Here is a 17,954-nt window from a genome sequence, read left to right on the forward strand (position 1 = left end):
TCATTCTCTTATAATTACAAAAGCTACTTATTGTTGGAATATTGCGGTGTTAATGAAACCGGATTATCGCATACCATATATGTAGTTTAGATACTAGTTTTAAACATACTGTATATGCAACTTACCGTATTTGCAAGTAGTTTACTGTATATACAGTTTACTGTATTTACGACCTGCCGTATTTGTAGACAACTTATCATATTTGGACCTTACCGTATTTGTAGCTCACCGTATATGCAGAACACTCACCGTATTTGCACAAAATTTGCAAAACTGTTTTTTACTCATTTTATATATATTGAGTGATTTTACACATATTTGCTAAATATCATATATGCAACTAACATACCGAATATGCACTTACATACACCAAAATTTGGAAATATAGTATTTGCATATATTAGTTAAATAAATATTGGGTGGCTAACTACCAAATTGAATGTTATCAAATTAATCAATTTTCTTAAAATTTTTTTGATATACAGATAATAAACTATAAAATTATATGAAGCACATATAATAAAATAAACTGAAAAATAACTAAGCATCAGATTAAACTACAAATAAATTGCAAATATGTAATTCGCTGAAAAATAATAATCATTAATAAAAAAATTGATTTTTTTAAGAAAAAAACGAGTTATGCGCATTTTTAATATATACGTTTGATATATGTTTAACTATTTTCGATATTTATTTAGATCATTCGATATGTCTATATATATAATTCTCAAAATAAGCTTCGAGAGAATATATAAGATTTATGCATTCGACTACCGTACAATAGTAAATAAATTTTTAAAGTTAGCTTGTTAACGAAATTCTTAATTTTTTAAATGACGTCTCTTTTGACATTAAAAAAAATTTGAAAGCTTATTAAGAAATAGATTCGTATAAAAAAAACATATCAAAAGAAAAAAAATTATTGCGGTACGTCTGTGCTCACATGGAGCAAATTTGCTCCTGGCACCTAAGAGCTCCTGGGTGCCAGGAGCAAATTGTTCCGTGCAATGGAGCAGTTTTGTTCTGTGTCACGAAGCATGTGCAACAATCAATATATATATATATATTTATATGAATGATGCTACGTGTTAATTTTTTTTATTAATTTTTTTTATTGGGTAATTGATTTTTTTGTATCAATTTCTTTCACTGGATGATTTATTTCATTTTTTTTTATAAAAATCTACATAAATTTTCTATGTCTTTTTGAAACTCATTTCGAAAACTATATTATAGACACATCGAATGATTTAAATGAATATCGAAAATAGTTAAACGTATATCAAACGTATGTGTTAAAAAATACGTATAACTCGTCTTTTTTCTTTAAAAAATCAATTATTTTATTAATGTTTATTGTTTTGTCGCGATAATTTTCTAAATATAATTTACATCACGTTCTTTCAAAAAATTTATGTGTATGACGTCAAGTATTTTTCTTTTTGGATGTAAAAATTCCTAATAAAATTATTATCACTTTATAATTTATATGGGTTATAAATTATTATACTATTTTTCCTATTTTTCTCTATTTCTTTACGCAACATCTATAAAAATATATATATACTTCTTTTATTCATTCCTTTACACAATAAGTAAACAAATTTATAGATTTACTGAAAAATAAATAAATATTTTGACACAATAATATTACCCAAAAATAACATAGCCCGTGGGTGGAAAACTAGTAATTCATAAAAGTCCAATCTTCCATTACCAAATATCTTGATAGGGTCCCACTCAAGTGCCACTCATGTTTGAGGACCTGGCTACCATTTTCGGTAAAAATTACAAGAATTACGAAAAGTGAGGCCAGGAGGAAATTTGCTGGTAAGCTTGGGAATGGAGGCCAAGGGAGAAATTAACCAGAGAGAAACGAGGATTAAAAGAAAGGAGGTGAAATAAAATCCCTAATTAATTACTTCTTATTACGATTTTTTTCTTCTTCTTTGAAATTGAATATGGTAATCAACAATAATTTAAATTGAATATTGTATTCAACAATAATTTCTCTCCACTATATTTTTTCATTCTCCATTTTGAAGGTAGATGCTGGAAAAGAGGAAATCAATTGATGAAATAATGAAAACTGCTGTCTCAGAAAAAGACTGTCTCTCTCAGTTCCCGCAATTTCGCCATTATCAAAGGAATGGTTCGTATGATTTTATTGTTTTTACAAATATGAGTGTTTAGTCGTTCAATTTAAAGGTTAATTAATTTTGGATATTTTGTTATATATGTTCCATTCAGTTTCAGAATTTGGGGAGATTTAGATATGTTACGCAGATTTCTCTTGTTTTCTTTAGTGCAAGCATTACAGCAAATGGTACATTGGTGTTAATGGCCGTTTGAAAAGTAGGGTCTTGTGTTCTTGGCTTTTGTATAGTTTAAATCACAAATTGAGTTAATTTAACATTGTCTGTTATCAAGCTCAATTCATCGTCTTCTCCAGCTGTGCTTTATCTTTAAACTCAAACCACGAAGGCTCAAATCCCTATTAATAATCTAATTCCATCCGAATTTAAGTAGGCTGCTTCCCCTAGCTTTATGTTTAATACTAGTAGTTTACTTCAATATGGTTAATTCACTTTTAACCAGTGACGTCCTTCAATGAATATGCCCAACCATGTCAATCAGATGTGGAATTTAACATCAATGGATGTTACATTAACCTACTTATGAAAATTCTGATGACTTATTCTATCTCTTGTTACTGCAATTTCAATTTAACAATGTGAGAGTATCATTTTTTGAAAATGAACCCTATTTTTTGTTTCCTGGATTTCAGGAACATTCTGGTTTAAGCAGTGCATTTTTCATGTAAACTCCTGATTTTCAGTTGTGGAAAATATTATAGTACTCTTCCAGAGTTAATATTTTGATTCTTGTTATTCTTATGTATATTCATTGGGCATTTGTTATTAGATTTTTGTCTTAGTCTTAATTGATGCTCAAATTTAATTGCAATGGGACTCCTATTGTTTCACTGGCAAAATAGGGGGAGAGAAAGAAAGAAAGAAAGAAAGAAAGAAAGAAAGAAAGAAAGAACTTTTTTCTTTTTAACCTTGTTATTACCAGGCTTGTTCGTACACTTGGAGTCTGGACGTGGAGATAAGCTATCCTCCGATACAAAAAAATGCATTCAAAACCTTCTTAAGGTGGTAGTAGTTAACTTTTAACTGTTTCTTGTATCTTTTCTTTTAAATAAAAATGATAGCAACGCAGTATTTTGCCTTCTCTTTCCGTATATAATTTAATTTTAATTTTTCAAGTTAAATATGGAGGCTCCTTATGGACCCGAGTGGCCAGCAGAGGAAAAGGTGAAACGGAGGGAAATGGTAGCTTCAGAAGCTCGCTATATATTTGTGCATGAAATTCCAAATGAAGATGCTATCAAAGAGTCTGAGTCGGTGGACAAGGAAAGGAAATTTACTTGTTACCCAATTGTTGGTTTTGTACATTACAGATTCATCCTAGAGGAAGAAGTACCTGTACTTTATGTTTATGAGTTACAACTTGAACCTCACGTTCAAGGGAAGGGATTAGGAAAATTCTTAATGCAATTAATCGAGTTTATTGCTCGCAAGGTACAGATTTTCTTTCACTGTTGTTTTCAGCAATTGGACTTTTTACCTATGAATTCTGAAATACATAGAAGAGAAAGTGAATCATTTGAGAAGAATTTTTGCACAGATATTATAGTGACTAAATATTCCAAATTCCAGGGATGCGTTTCTTGTGCTCACTGATGTAGTGATGTGGCATATTGTTTCTCATTTTGGTCTTAGATGTGCCTGTTCTGACATTAATTTTGCAGTGAAGGATTAACTTTTACATGTTTTAAAGCTAACTAATTTCTTTTTTACTATTTTTGCAGAATAAAATGGGAGCCGTGGTGCTAACTGTTCAAAAAGCAAATTTGGTAGCTATGGACTTTTACTTGCATAAACTAAAGTGAGTTGCTCTTATCTTTTTTATAAACAGCTAGTTGATTTAGCATTAATCATGTTAAACTGTAATCAGTCAATTGGTTTTTGTTTTATTTTCTTAAAAGTAATCTTCGTTGGCTGATTACTTTTGGATTGTGTAGTATCAATAGTTGAAATTTTGGCGGAATTTACTATTGAATGCTAATTATTCACTACAATCAGGAGAATAGTCATATCTCTACCTATTAAAAAAAAAAAAAAAAAATAGTCATATCTCTAAAAGGAAAGGAAATAACAAGAATTTCTAAAATATATTATTTCATAACTAAACTGGAATATTTTTTCCCAACTACAGAAAAAAATGTTTCCAATATAGTAAAAAAAAATATGGAAAAAAAAAATGAAAGTTACAATAAATATATCCTATTTCTATTCAATGGCGTCTAGACTTTTAACTTTGCGTCAGTTGTGTTATTTACAACTTACATGAGTTATTGTTTTGCCGTTTCATTCTATTCAGAAATCTCCTGTGAGGTTCAAAGAAACCAATTCTTCTGCAAGTGTATGTCAAATTTGGTCTACCTCTCCTTCTCCTAACGTATTCTACTAGAATTGCATAGCTCTCATGAAAGGGAGCTTCTTTTACTCAATACGGGCTCCAATTGTCTAAGATGTCTTTACCTTATCAATTGGTGCCATTCCACTTGGTGGCATGTAGGTTTACTTCTTATTTTATCTATTGTACTAGGGCCTTAGGTCTATTTTAACATCCTTATTTCTACCATGCTCGTTATTGGACAATTTTTTTCTTTTAATATCCAAATACTCATCACAGTAAAAACATAGATAGTTTGATCTTCTGAGGAAAAAAATTCATTGCATTGTATCCTTGAAAATATGTAATTCATTTCTCCTTAAAGATAGCCAGAAATCAGATCTTGTTTCTCCCACGATGTTTTATTATCAAAAAGTCAAAGCATTACGCAGGGCCGGCCCTGAAATTTTAGGTGTCCGGTGTGACATTTTAAAATGATGCTCCTTTCATGTAATAAAAAATATATTAAGAAAAATAATTCAATAACATCTTTTCATACCAAAAACATGACATTTAAATTTTGTTTATTTTTACATATCGTGAATAAAAAAATATAAATAAAGTTCAAAAGCATTCTCCGAACTTCATCAAAATTCATATGTTATCAACAAAGAACGATCCAAATTATTAACCTCTTGGTACAATTTCACATGAGCAAACTTTGAAATCAAAAATAGCAATTACCACATATAAATCTTGAAATGCAACAGATCATGTAAAAATATTTGTTCTTGCATTTTTAGAAACAAACTCACTAGTTAAACCTTCGTAATCAATATGTTTTAGCAAATTTTTTCAATAAATAAATATCAAAACTAGCACATTCAATCATTATTGTAACATGGTTGATTGCAAATAAGATTTTTATAGCTTTAGTTTTGAAGAATATTTTTTGACAAATGCAACAATAACAATAATTGTCAATAGTATTCTATAAACAATAAATATATTCGAAAAGCAATACAATCTTGTCAAATAAGTGAATTTATCAAAAGTTATTTTGTTTCTTTTGGTAAAAAAATTCACAAAAATTGAATGTAATCAACTATCAGTTATCATCCAACAAAAACTTACCCCTCTAAAACCAAAAAAAATCATGAAATAGCAATTCACAAGTGGACTTGTTCTTGTAACATGGTTGATCACAAATAAGATTTTAATAACTTTAGTTTTGAAGAACATTTTTTGACAAATGCAACAATAACAATAATTGTCAATAGTATTCTATAAGTGATAAATATATTCGAAAAGCAATCCAATCTTGTCAAATAAGTCAATATATCAAAAGCTATTTCTATTTCTTCTCGTAAAAAAATTGACAAAACTTGAATGCAATCAGTTATTAGTTATCAACCAACAAAAACTTACCCTTCTAGAACAAAAAAAAAAAAAAATCATGAAATAGCAATTCACAAGTGGACTTGTTCTTGGATCGCAAATAAGATTTTAATAACTTTAGTTCTGAAGAACATTTTTCAACAAATGCAACAATAACAATAACTGTCAATAGTATTCTATAAGCGATAAATATATTCGAAAAGAAATCTAATCTTCTCAAATAAGTCAATATATCAAAAGCTATTTTTGTTTCTTCTGGTAAAAAAATTCGAAAAATCGAATGTAATCAACTATTAGTTATCAACCAACAAAAACTTACCCTTCTAGAACCCAAAAAAATCATAATATAGCAATTCACAAGTGGACAACCGGCTCCAATAAATAGATTGTACTATTACAGAGCAAGTAATAAATATTGACAATAAAATTTATTCTCTTATTTATTTGACTATTATTTGTGAGTTGAAGAATGAGAATGAGAGAATTGATAAAAATGAATCTAGTATTAGCTTTTTACTCTCCATTTTAATCATTTGAATTTTGGGCTACTTAATTTTCTTTTTAGGTTGGTAATTGATTAATGAAGCTAATTGGACATTTGATATTAGGACTAGTAAAATAGATAGTTTATAATATTTTTTGAAAGCAAGAAAGTTTAGAATTATAAAAATATTTTTTTCGGTATATGTTAAATTAAACATTTATTTTCAATAATATGTTAAATTAAACAAATATTAACATAATATAAATTTTTTTACTCTTTTTTCGTAAATATTGTGCCCTTTAACTTTATATAATAATAAAAATTTTAAATCTTAAAATTAATAAAAAATATGTAGGATTATAAATATATACTTCTACATATTTATAGACTTACATAAAAATTTTTTTGGTGCCCTTGTAATGTTGAGGCCCTGTGCGATCGCTCAACTCGCACGCTCTGAGGGCCACCTCTGGCATTATGGTTTCATGATTTCTATTATACCCCTAGTTAAAATTATTGAATACAATATATACTATTGCAACTAAGGTGCCATTATATTTATTTCACTGTCTTAATGCCGGTGCAAAGTCAAACCTGGCAGTCTTCTTAAAGTAGGGAACAATACATATCAATAAAAGGTATCCTCAAAATTCATGATACTCATTTTCCAAAAGTAATTTATATTTATTGCATTAATTAGGTCAGAGAAGGGGAAAGAGATGCAAAACTTGAATTCTGATACACTTCAGTTATTTTGAAGCATAAAGAAGCCTACACACTTGACAGGTCTAGCCATGTACTCTGACCGAGCCCCTTGGGCCACAATGGACGTGCAACCTTTTTTCATGGAAAAGTCTTATACTTCCAATGCGACAAAACAGCATCACAAATTTTGTTGGAGTTTCCATTGTAATGCAAACATCTTGAAGAACCGTATAATTTTTTGAATAGAATGTCAGTAATGAAGGATGATATGTAAACTAGTAAGTCAATTAGTTTCACATGGTGGGTTTATAAAGAATTTTATGACTCTATGGAAAGAATGATACAAATTATTTTCCATCAAAATTTTCAAACTTCCTCTACACCCTAAACTGAATCCAAATTATAGATACAAATGAGCAAGGCGTATGACCGTCCTTGTCTGGCTTTGGTGGACCATATATAACATTTCCATAAATGAAATGGCTGCTACTAACTGCAGTTGCTTCAGCATTTTATCATATTCATATACTTGGGTTTTGTATGGTTTTTTGTTGCAATAAATACCTATGGTTGCTCAGCTATTTTAGCATGAACATTGATATTTTACAGGTACACTGTATCTGCAATTTCACCATCAAGAGTTGATCCGTTGGTAAGCACCAATTTTTCTGTTTCTTCCCTAACCCTATTTTCTGCTACATCCCCTGATTTTCTCTTTAATTTTCTCTTTATTTATATTTGTGTTCCAAGATAGTTTTGTCTGATCATTTATTTTCTTTTCTGCAGTTAGGACTAGAGAAGAGCTATGAGATTCTTTGTAAAGCATTTTACCATGAAGCTCAAGTAGTGTTGGAGGTATGGAAAGTACATGCATAATATTCATGGAGATTGCATAATTGCAACCATCTTTAATCTACACAATGATTTTAGCAACTCTACACGTTCAATTATGAAGTCAGTGCAATTTGAAGATAACTATATTTTATTTAAACATTATATTATAAAAGTAGGAAACTTGAAACTAAGAGAAACTAGTCATGCACTGTCAAACACATTATATTTTTTGGAAGTACTTTTTCTCATTTTTCTGAGCAGAGCTGCGGGCATTTTACACATCATATTATTAGAGTAGGAAACCTGAAACTAAGAGAAACTAGTCATGCAATGTTAGACACATTATATTTCTTGGAACTACTTTTTCTTGTCTTTCTGAGCAGAGCTGTGGGAGTTTTACATTCTCCAAGACCAATTAGATGTGGAGTAGTTAATTTTAAATACATGTTTCTTGGTTTAATATATTGCTGGCAATCTTTACTAGAAATTATCGTTGTATTTGTTAATATTGTATGAGCAAAACATGGTAAATTATGGTAACAAATAAAGAGGACTAATAGTGCAGTCTCATTTCTGTGTCTAGATTCTTTGGGGGAAAGATATCATTTCAACCATTGTGTTTCAGTTATCTGACATGTCAATGGATGAATATTGCTTGAAATGCAAAGTACATGTTAAATTTTACTGAGCCACAGTTCAGGAGAAATAACAAAATGAACATTAATCTGAATTCTTGATAATCCATAAGAAAAATTGTGAACGCAGTCATTACTAAACTGACAAAGGAGGGCACCTTAAGGAAGAAAGCTGAAGTGAAGGAAGATAATTATGCTCTTGAAATTGGCTCCTTCAATCCTATGCAAGTGGGTTTCATATACATATAGGCTTGCACCATTTTCACCTACCACTCATCTAGTCTGAAAATCGGTCTCATTTGTGCAACTTTTATTATATGTTATATTAACTGTCAATATAATTTACTTTTTGATTTTATCCATCATTACAACAAAGCCTATGATAACTGTCATGTGGATGTCTGCAATAGATCTTTTATTTGCTAGATAATAATTGTGGATCTGCTAGTCTATGATTTTTGAGATGACATGAGTTACTAAATGCAATATCGGGATTATACTCATTACATATTTGAGCATATGAACATGGAGTACTGTGACTATAGATATGATATACTGGCTTGAGCTTTGATCACGTCAACTAAAGAGAAATGAAGGAAAAAAATATTCAACTTAAGGTAGATTGATGTCATTTCTTTTCTCCACAGCTATAATTAATAAAACCCACCACTTAGTATTCCAATATAAACTATCAGATATAATGAACCTGGGACCTCGGGTTGTACTCTTGTAATTTATAAGGCCAGAAGAGGGTTGATCTTCTAAAATACGTGGTTTGTTTTCAGTTAAATTGAACATTTTGCAAATTTTGTGCTTTCAATTTGTCTCACTGGAATTCCCCAGGATGCAAATTGCATGTAATTGTAAACTTTTTCACGTTTTTGGCTCATTGTCAGACTGAGACTCAGTAATTCTCTTGCACTTTCTTACTTTGGTTTTCTATCATGTGCACAAAATCTGGGAACTAGCTGGCGCTATGTAGGAGAGAAAAAATGTACCTAAGCAACCATATTCAACATTCATTTTCTTTTATTTTTCCCCATGATAAAACCATAATAGTCTGTGAATGTTATTTCACCGTTGAAAGAAACTTTACTGTGATACATAAGGCATGAACAAGGTCTGCACCTTGGCTTTTGTTATGTTTTTTTGTTCTTTCTTTCCCTTTTTTTCTTTTTCTTTTTATTTATTTATTTATTTTTTTGGGTCGGGTGATGGTGAGTACGGAGATGGATTCCCTTCGTTGCAGCCCCTTTTAGGTAGTTGACTGGGAAAGGGAAATATAGAGAGGAAGGACAAGGAAGTCATCTGTATCAAAATTAGTGGAAGTTCGGAAGGAAAAACATCCTGCTGGTGTCATGGGCACTTGGGTTCCATTCATTTCTTTGCATATGGATCCCAAACATCACTTTTCATATCAAAGATGTTCTTTTGGACGTAAACACGTACTTTTAGAAGCTCAACCTGACTCAACCAGTCTACAACTTCGAAAGCTGGGGAGCAGAGATCTTTCTTTAATGTACTTCTTTAGTTTCCGTCCCCATTTTTTTCTTTTGTCATTTTTTGTATCAAGAGGTACTTTTCATATTATTTTCTTGTTCTTTTGGACGGTTCCACTAGGAAAGACCTCTGTGCGACCCAAAATTGAAGTTTGGGACTAATATGCCCAAAGAATGAACGAGTACCGTGACTAATTTTCTACTTTATTTATTACATGGTAAGATTTTTTTTGTTTCAACTTTCTGGGGGCATCACTGAAAACATAAATGGTAATAGAATAGGAAGTATTCAATTATGCATTATGTCAAATGGTTTGACAAGAAGCTGCCTGGCTCTTTCAAGTTTAATCCATCAACCTCTGCTGTGAAAATTGCTTGAACTGGTCTGTGATCAGACAGTCTTGATTCCCCTCTATCATACTGAATTTGTTTCAGTCCCTTGCCATACCAAATTATTCGATCACACCTACATAACTTTCTTCTTCGTCAAGTTATTGATACAATTATCTATACAAATGGAGGAATGATATTCGGCATAGACTTACCATGCAGGAGCTCGCCTCTTTTTCTCATTAATTTTCTGGTTGCATCCATAATAATCATCTGAATTTTGATAGTATTTGTATGTGGGTGCAAACTCAATTTCTTCCTCTTGCCAACCCTCGAAGACATGACCTTTTGCTTGCTCAGCCTTCAGCTTTAATTTCAAATAAAAAATAATTGAGATTATCATATGGTTATAACCTGTTTTGATGTGATTCTTTTCTTTTAAATCTGAAACCGCCCTTTTCTACTGCCTTTTTTTTTTTTTTTTTTTTTTTTTTTTTAAGAGTACCTGATCATTTTGTAATAAGATGCTCCAGTTCTCATTCTGTACTAAGGATCTTGTGGCAGCCTCTGGCAGGTTTATCCTGTAGTTCAAGTCCCCAAGCCAAACCACCCGACTGTAAGAAAATCAGAACCCACTGGCTATTGTTAGGACAATATGTTTCAAGATTCCAACACCATAATAACAATTTCCCATTCATAAAGTATGATTTGTCAAAGAAAAACAAGTTGGAAGTTCTGGAGGAAAAAAATAAATAAATCACTGAATCGCTACTCAAACTTACCTAAACCGAAGAGGTTAGATAAAAAAAGTATCATGCTGGAAATGAAGTTCATTTTTGATCTCGAAAGAAAAATGGAACAGATTTAGTTCACATACTCATGGTCTAGGATGTTTCTCGGCAACTTTCGGAGGGGACTGCTAGGGAATTGTGTTTGTGACAGTATTCGTGCTGCATCTGCATTTCTCTGTTTCTCATCGCCTTCTTTCCCACCTGAAGCTAAATGACTACACACAAAGCAGAAACTTGTCTGCCCCAAGCAAAATCTGACAGAAACTGCACCCTGTTCATCAACTATGCATCATGTCAGTTTCCCTTTTGTATCTTCTAGTTAACTGTGGTAAATATATTTAGATATAAAACTTCCATAGTTAATGAATATCCACTTTGATATTTTCGATCATTATGTGGTTCTAGTATCCCTTTTCCTGAAGAATGATATATTTTTCTCACAAGGATTAATACTGCTGTTACCTTGTTTCCCAGGCATCCTAAGAGACCACAACCTACACTGGAAACACTTGGATAACTGATATACCCATGTAGCGCAGTTCGGACCCATATGGTAATATATATTCCGACCATTTGTTTACTTATTAAGCATTGGAAATCTGAAGCAATTGAGTTGGTAGAATTGTGCATTTTTAGAGGATGCACTTTTGGAGTCTCTCCAATATCTGTGTTCTGAAGTCTGCCTTCTATTGCCATTCTCTTGTTGAGAACTTCTTCTATGAGAGTATTCCATTTTGAGGAAATCTTGCTATTCTCGGAACCCAAAATATTTCCTGCATTCAGGGGCACAATTTCTTGGAACCTGCAAACAATTGTATGCCTTTTTCTAAACATAATTTGATTCAACTGTTTCACATTTTTAAATATTTAAGGCATGCTGATAAAATTTGCAATTTTATATGCTCATAAAGTAAAAATTACCCGAAAACATATATATCTGCCATGCTATTTTGTGTGCCCAGAAAATCCTCAAGGCTCGAGTTATCTGGTGGTGTGATGCCTCCAATGTTCCATGAGCTCACAAACAATCTTTAGCGGTAGAAGTATGAAAGAAGAATATAGGACATTAGGTTCAAACATGTTTACTAGAATTCTTTTATATGAAATTTTATGCCAAAAAATAATGAAAATAAAACTCTTAATGTATAAGAAGTTGTAGTATGATAGAGAAGAAGAAATTTATTGGTAAAGCCCGCACTTGAAAGTTTCTTGAACAATGTAAGGCTTTCTGGGACTGAAAGATGCTTGATTTGAGTTTTCACTTTCTACAAATGTTGCGGACAATTCTCCAGAATTCATAGCATATATGTTGTTGTCCACTCTTTCTCCAAGGATCTTGCCAGCTACCATGCTAGGCCACATGGCCTTGAAATCAGCAGAAAAAAGTTCGGGAACTCAAGGAAACGAGTGCGTATTTATGTGTGACAGATTGGAAAATCATCAGGATCACTTTCAATCTACTTCCGCGGCAGGGTTTTAACGTTAATTTGTGTTGCTGTTTATAGGTGGAAGAAAGAAAGATGTTGAAGTTTGGTATTGAAAATGAAAGGATTTGTGAAATAAGACCGAGTAGTATAGGAGGGACCTGACCAAGTTTAAGATCTAAAATAGGGAAATAAAGAAAAAGATTTTATTTGGCTTCTTGTTATCTCTAGGGCCTATAGAGAAAACAATAGAACTTAGTTGAAATTATCTCCATTTTGAAACCAGGAATGCCTTTTGAGTTTTTACATCATGGGAGTAGAGGAAGATGGAAGAATTAGGCTGCAACTGGATTGGCTTATTATATATTAATTTCTCTTTTACTATTATGGTCCCCCCGCCCCCCTCCCCCAACCGACATCCTCACACGTGTACATACAATCTTTTTTTCTTTTTTTTCCCTCATAAAAAACAGAACACAATTCTCAGTAATATGAAATAAAGGTATATACCTTCTTCTCTTCCTTTTTAATTAGGACTGTTTCTACTTGTTTGTTTAAATCTTAATGCTGTCTTAACGTCAACTTGCAATATCAAAGGTGTACTTCCGATGGTAGTTTCTTTTTCCTTTGGAGGTATGAATGATTTTAAATTTTGTACTTTCTGTTTAATGCATCTACCTTTGTTTGTTTTGATCCACAGAGAGAAGAAACCTGCTTGTGAGGTTGACTTGTGTACTGAGAAAATATTGGTTCGAGACACAAAAACGATGACATTTCCACTGTAAAACTTGAAGGTTAATTTGCTAAATGACTTACCGTTAAGAGATATTCATGTAACTGACTCCAAATTTATTAAGAGCAATACTTTGGTGATTTGTTATTGTTATTGTTATTGTAGGGATCCCCCACCCTCACCCCCCCTCTCTCTCCACACCCTCACACCCATGTACGATAATAGACAAATTTTGCCACCCACTTATTTGAGCTACCTGCTTCATTATGATTCTGCTTAAGTTTTAAACAATTCTGAGTACTAGAATCGAGCTGTTCGGTTTGGTCCGATTCTCGAATTCTAGTACCTGAAATGAGTTAATTTTATTTTTCAATGTTGAACTAACTTAAATTTTAGACGGTTTTGGGTACTAGAATCGAGCAATTCAGTTCGATTCACTTAATTGACATGTAGATTAGTATTAAGCAGTAGTTGACTACTTAACATTACTTGAATGATTATAAAAAATATACATGCAAGGCTTTTATAGAAAAAAAATATAAAAGATTTTAATCTACACTTAAAATAACATGTTGAAGACAGTTTATATTAATGAGTTAATTGTTTCAATGGTCACTGAATTTAGATTCATATATTTGATTTGTCACTGAACTTTAAAATGTCGAGTTTTGATCACTAAATTTAGCTCCATATTTTTTATTGGCCACTGAACTTTAAAATGTCGAGTTTTGATCACTAAATTTAGCTCCATATTTTTTATTGGCCACTGAACTTTAAAATGTCGAGTTTTGACCACTGAGTTTTGAAAAATGTCGAGTTTTGATCACTGAACTTTGAAAAATGTTGTATATTACTCATTGAATTTTAAAAAATATTGTATATTACTAACTGAACTTTAAAAAATATTGTACATTATTCACTGTAAATTCGATATTTTTTATAGTTCAATAGTTATATGCTAGTGAGTAACGTACGGCATATTCAAAAGTTCAGTGGTCAAAACTTGACATTTTAAACTTCAGTGAGCAATCGAAGATATGAACCTAAAGTTAGTGATCAAAACTCGACATTTTTCAAAGTTCAGTAGTCAAATCTCAACATTTTAAAGTTCAGTGACCAATCAAAGATATGGACCTAATTTTAGTGACCATTGGAACAATTAACTCTATATTGATACATGTGGTTTTTTTTATCATGTGAACAATATAAAAGGGTTAAAGTGAAAGGATTTAGCCTGTGTTGAGGATCCAATATTCATTGTCTTCGATTAATCAACATTAGAATGTGTAAAGCAAAGCCTCGATATTTCGATTGTAATTTAAATTAACGAAGTAAGTTAGAAAGTCGGTTATTCAATGTAATTTCAATCGATTAATGCTTAGTTGCAATACTAAACGACATGACGTCATTGATCAGGTAAGCTAATTTAGTTTACAATTTATCTATCTATATATATATATAGATCAGAGTATTTGATTGGTCCTCTAACTCAGAGCATTTGATTAGGCGGAAGTAATAATAATTAAGATCAAATTGGTCTTAATTAATTAATTATCACTCGAACTAATTAATCAAAATCAATTGGCTGATTCTATCCAATCAGAATGAAAAGCCCAGTGTTTGGATAGCACTTTTTCACTTTTTTTATATTTAAATATTTGTGAAAGGAAAAAATGTGATGCATGAATATGAAACCCCACCCCATTCCACGCCCAACCAATGGAAAAAGGTCTATTGAAGTTTTGAGGGATAAATACAAATTTGGTTCCTAAAGTTACAATTAAATTTCAAATTGGCCATTATAGTTTATTTTGTTTCATATAAGTTACTAAAGTTTCCTAATATTTCCAATTTGGTCGGTATGTTACTGAGATTAACATCGAGTTCCACATGTAAGCTGTTAACAACATCGACTTTGTTACATATACATCAAAGTTTACATAATTGATTACATAAGATTATATGTCATTTGCAATAAAATACTGTCAACTTTTTCATTCAATCTTTTCTCTCTATATCATTTTATGTAATTTTTTATGTACAAGTAGTATAATCCTAACAACATTGTGTACTAATGGGACATTTATTCCATTCCCATGAATGCTTAACTCGTGCTAAAGAAAGATTAGGGATGATATCGAGTAATGCTGTCATCCTTGCCCCGACAAAATTCAATTATTCTCATTTCCCACCTCGTTTTCTTATCTACTTGTTCATTTATTTTTCAATATTATTTTTAAATTTTAAATTCATGAAAAATATATAAAATTCAGAACGAGAAAATGTTCCCCATCCACATCCCCACTCATTCAAGGTCAAGGCAACGTAGGGCGATGAGGGTCGGGACATTTTTATCATCCCTATAAAAGATCGACGGCGATGAAACTCGTTTTACTTCAATTTATTCATGCAGTTTACTATTTGAATTCGATCAAAACAGACTTCACGGTTTGCCATCCGACTTTTAGCATGATTAAAACATGGTTAATAATGAGATTAACTTGAAATTCTGCTGCAACTTTAGGGACCAGATGTATAATTAATCGAAGTTTTAAAATAATGAAAATAACTTATAATTAGATTAGTAAATATCTTTAGTAGGAATAATATAATATTCTTCATGTTGGCATATTATATTGTAATTTTTGTATGCACGTCAGTATCCTATTAGAATTGAGCCAAAATGGCCACTGTACTGGTAAATTTTCAATTCAACAATTGTTATTGTGACATTGAGATGAATGCATTATTTTTTCTTTAAAAAAATGTTAGATAACGACTCATGTATTATTTTTTCTTTAGATAAATGCTAGTGTGAATAACGAATTATGTAATTAAAAACTATATTTAGGTAAGTCCAAAGACTAGGGATGAGATCTTTATCGCTTATTCCATCGACAGTAGATGACCTTTCTTAGGCGTTGATTTCCTACTAAATAAATTGGACTTCTATCAAGGAGTTTTGTTTTTCAATATATGTGAAAGCTCTTGATTTATGATTGAGGTTTTACCCATTGAAGGGTGTATGTTGTCATTATGAATGAAGATGACTTGCGAGTGACCAAAGGAGAACCTTGAATATAGGATCTATAGACGAAAGTCCAAATCATAAGAAAAATATTTTTTGGCCCTCTTGTTGCAAATTTATTATTAGAATCAATTCAGAGACCGAAGTATTTGTCAAGTTATGACAACACGTAATGTTTTTTTCAAACATGATGAAAAGAATGGCCTAATATATCCTATTGGCCCAAGCCATGCTAGGGAAGGCAATTGGGCTTGTCGGTTCGGGCCGCCCATAGCTCGACATAGAAAAAGTCCGAGCTGGCCCGACAGAACCGAATCGAGGCTCGGGTTGAGCCCCATTGGTGCTGGGCCGAACCCAAGTTGGCCTGTGTGACTCACCGGCTCAAGCTCACGGGCCTTTAAAAAAAAAAAAAAAAGTTTAAATGCAGCGTGCTATTGCCTTAAAAAAGGCAGCACTCAATTGCCTTTTTTTAGGAAGTACCATTATTAAATAAATAAATAAATAATCGAGTCGGGTGTCCAAGCTGAAAGCATGGGTCAAGCCTTGATTTCTTGGCCGAGCAAAAGCTCCGCTCATCTCGAGCTAGCAAAAAAATTCGGACCATTTTACTCGAGCTGAGTTCAAATCTCAAGTTTCAGCTCGCCTTGTTGACACAACTTAATCATGCTAAGTAACTCACTTGAATCAATAATTTTTAAGAAATAGAAGTAACAAGTCTTACAATAGGATTAAAAGATCGACCTTTAGCTTGATGGCCAAAACTAGCTACAAATCAGCATTTTCGTTCAAAAGAAGGAAAGTAGATTACCATCCAAAATGTCGAAACATCATTGACACGGTACATTAGACACCAAAGTCTATTGTACTACAGGGGCTGAGAGGGTTTTTTGGAGAAAAGGTTGTATATGTACACGTGATAAGATTTTCTATTGAATTACGATATATGGGACCTCAAACCTGTGGCAGAAGGGGGTTGGTGCTTCGTGGGGTCAAGTGACCCACTAACATTTTGATTTTGAATTTTATTTTATTTTATTTTATTATTTTTTTTTTTGGGGCTTCGAAAATTGTTTATTTCTTGAGAAGAAATATGTTGAGGTCTACGGTCTAAATTTTGTTATCAAATATGTTATTCACTCAATTAATTATTGACACATCATTTTAAATTAACATGTGCATCTTTTTTAACTGCTTCTTTTGCTAAAAAATAAGTAACATTTTAATGTAAAATAATGTATCAACAATTAATTGGTAAACAGTAAAATGGACAGCATATCTCAACTCAAGAAATGAAGATTAAAAATTGTTTATGAGTAATTTCATTTCTCAAGTACTCCATTTTTTGACTAAGCTTAAAAATTACTCAATAACTTGTTTAAAATGTGAGATGAGACCTATTTTATAAGAGATCCACTTGTTAAGTAACTTTTGTACTTTAACCAAATATAAACTTGTCAACTATCATATCGAATCCCGTCTAACTTAACAAATGCATTTTTAAAATACTATCAGGATATGCCTACATTTATCCAATATTATCCAATTCAACACCACTATATTTCAAAATGTTGGCTTCACCGAAAATTCTAGATAATTTGGGTGTATATTCTCTTTGATTTTTTTTTT

At 31.6% G+C, this 17,954-nt stretch overlaps 2 protein-coding genes across 5 annotated transcripts; one reads left to right on the forward strand and one right to left on the reverse strand.

Annotated features, from left to right (window-relative positions):
- The first annotated feature begins 1,759 nt into the window (after positions 1-1,759).
- On the forward strand, positions 1,760-13,442 carry LOC111410836 (N-alpha-acetyltransferase 40). 4 transcript variants are annotated; one of them, XR_002705775.1, is made up of 9 exons: positions 1,760-1,899; positions 2,053-2,155; positions 3,082-3,161; positions 3,276-3,590; positions 3,881-3,957; positions 7,664-7,706; positions 7,841-7,909; positions 11,618-11,696; positions 13,268-13,442. XR_002705775.1 is itself a non-coding variant. In XM_023041425.1 (8 exons), the coding sequence occupies exons 2-8, from the start codon at positions 2,053-2,055 to the stop codon at positions 13,286-13,288; spliced, it is 708 nt and encodes a 235-aa protein (XP_022897193.1). In that variant the 5' UTR covers positions 1,760-1,899; positions 2,049-2,052; the 3' UTR covers positions 13,289-13,442. The 4 variants fall into 4 exon arrangements, 3 of the variants coding, with proteins under 3 accessions (XP_022897193.1, XP_022897178.1, XP_022897185.1); XM_023041425.1 differs by lacking the exon at positions 11,618-11,696 and having other exon boundaries at positions 2,049-2,155; XM_023041410.1 differs by lacking the exon at positions 11,618-11,696.
- On the reverse strand, positions 10,206-13,261 carry LOC111410831 (type IV inositol polyphosphate 5-phosphatase 9-like). Its single transcript, XM_023041398.1, has 7 exons — positions 12,342-13,261; positions 12,065-12,172; positions 11,606-11,945; positions 11,230-11,414; positions 10,858-10,966; positions 10,568-10,719; positions 10,206-10,488 (listed from the first exon to the last, which is right to left on the reverse strand). The coding sequence occupies exons 1-7, from the start codon at positions 12,503-12,505 to the stop codon at positions 10,323-10,325; spliced, it is 1,224 nt and encodes a 407-aa protein (XP_022897166.1). The 5' UTR covers positions 12,506-13,261; the 3' UTR covers positions 10,206-10,322.
- Positions 13,443-17,954: the final 4,512 nt, after the last annotated feature.

This window comes from Olea europaea, chromosome 2, assembly GCF_002742605.1.
Source record: "Olea europaea var. sylvestris chromosome 2, O_europaea_v1, whole genome shotgun sequence".
NCBI lineage: Eukaryota > Viridiplantae > Streptophyta > Magnoliopsida > Lamiales > Oleaceae > Olea > Olea europaea.

Excerpts from the sequence above, each read along its gene's own strand:
- LOC111410831 (XM_023041398.1), bottom strand. The coding sequence starts at position 12,505 with ATGTGGCCTAGCATGGTAGCTGGCAAGATCCTTGGAGAAAGAGTGGAC. Across the intron at positions 12,173-12,341 it reads ATTGTTCAAGAAACTTTCAA|ATTGTTTGTGAGCTCATGGA; the intron begins GTGCGGGCTTTA and ends CTACCGCTAAAG. Across the intron at positions 11,946-12,064 it reads GCAGATATATATGTTTTCGG|GTTCCAAGAAATTGTGCCCC; the intron begins GTAATTTTTACT and ends AATTGTTTGCAG.
- LOC111410836 (XM_023041410.1), top strand. The coding sequence starts at position 1,846 with ATGGAGGCCAAGGGAGAAATTAACCAGAGAGAAACGAGGATTAAAAGA. Across the intron at positions 1,900-2,052 it reads CGAGGATTAAAAGAAAGGAG|ATGCTGGAAAAGAGGAAATC; the intron begins GTGAAATAAAAT and ends TTTTGAAGGTAG. Across the intron at positions 3,162-3,275 it reads GCATTCAAAACCTTCTTAAG|TTAAATATGGAGGCTCCTTA; the intron begins GTGGTAGTAGTT and ends TAATTTTTCAAG.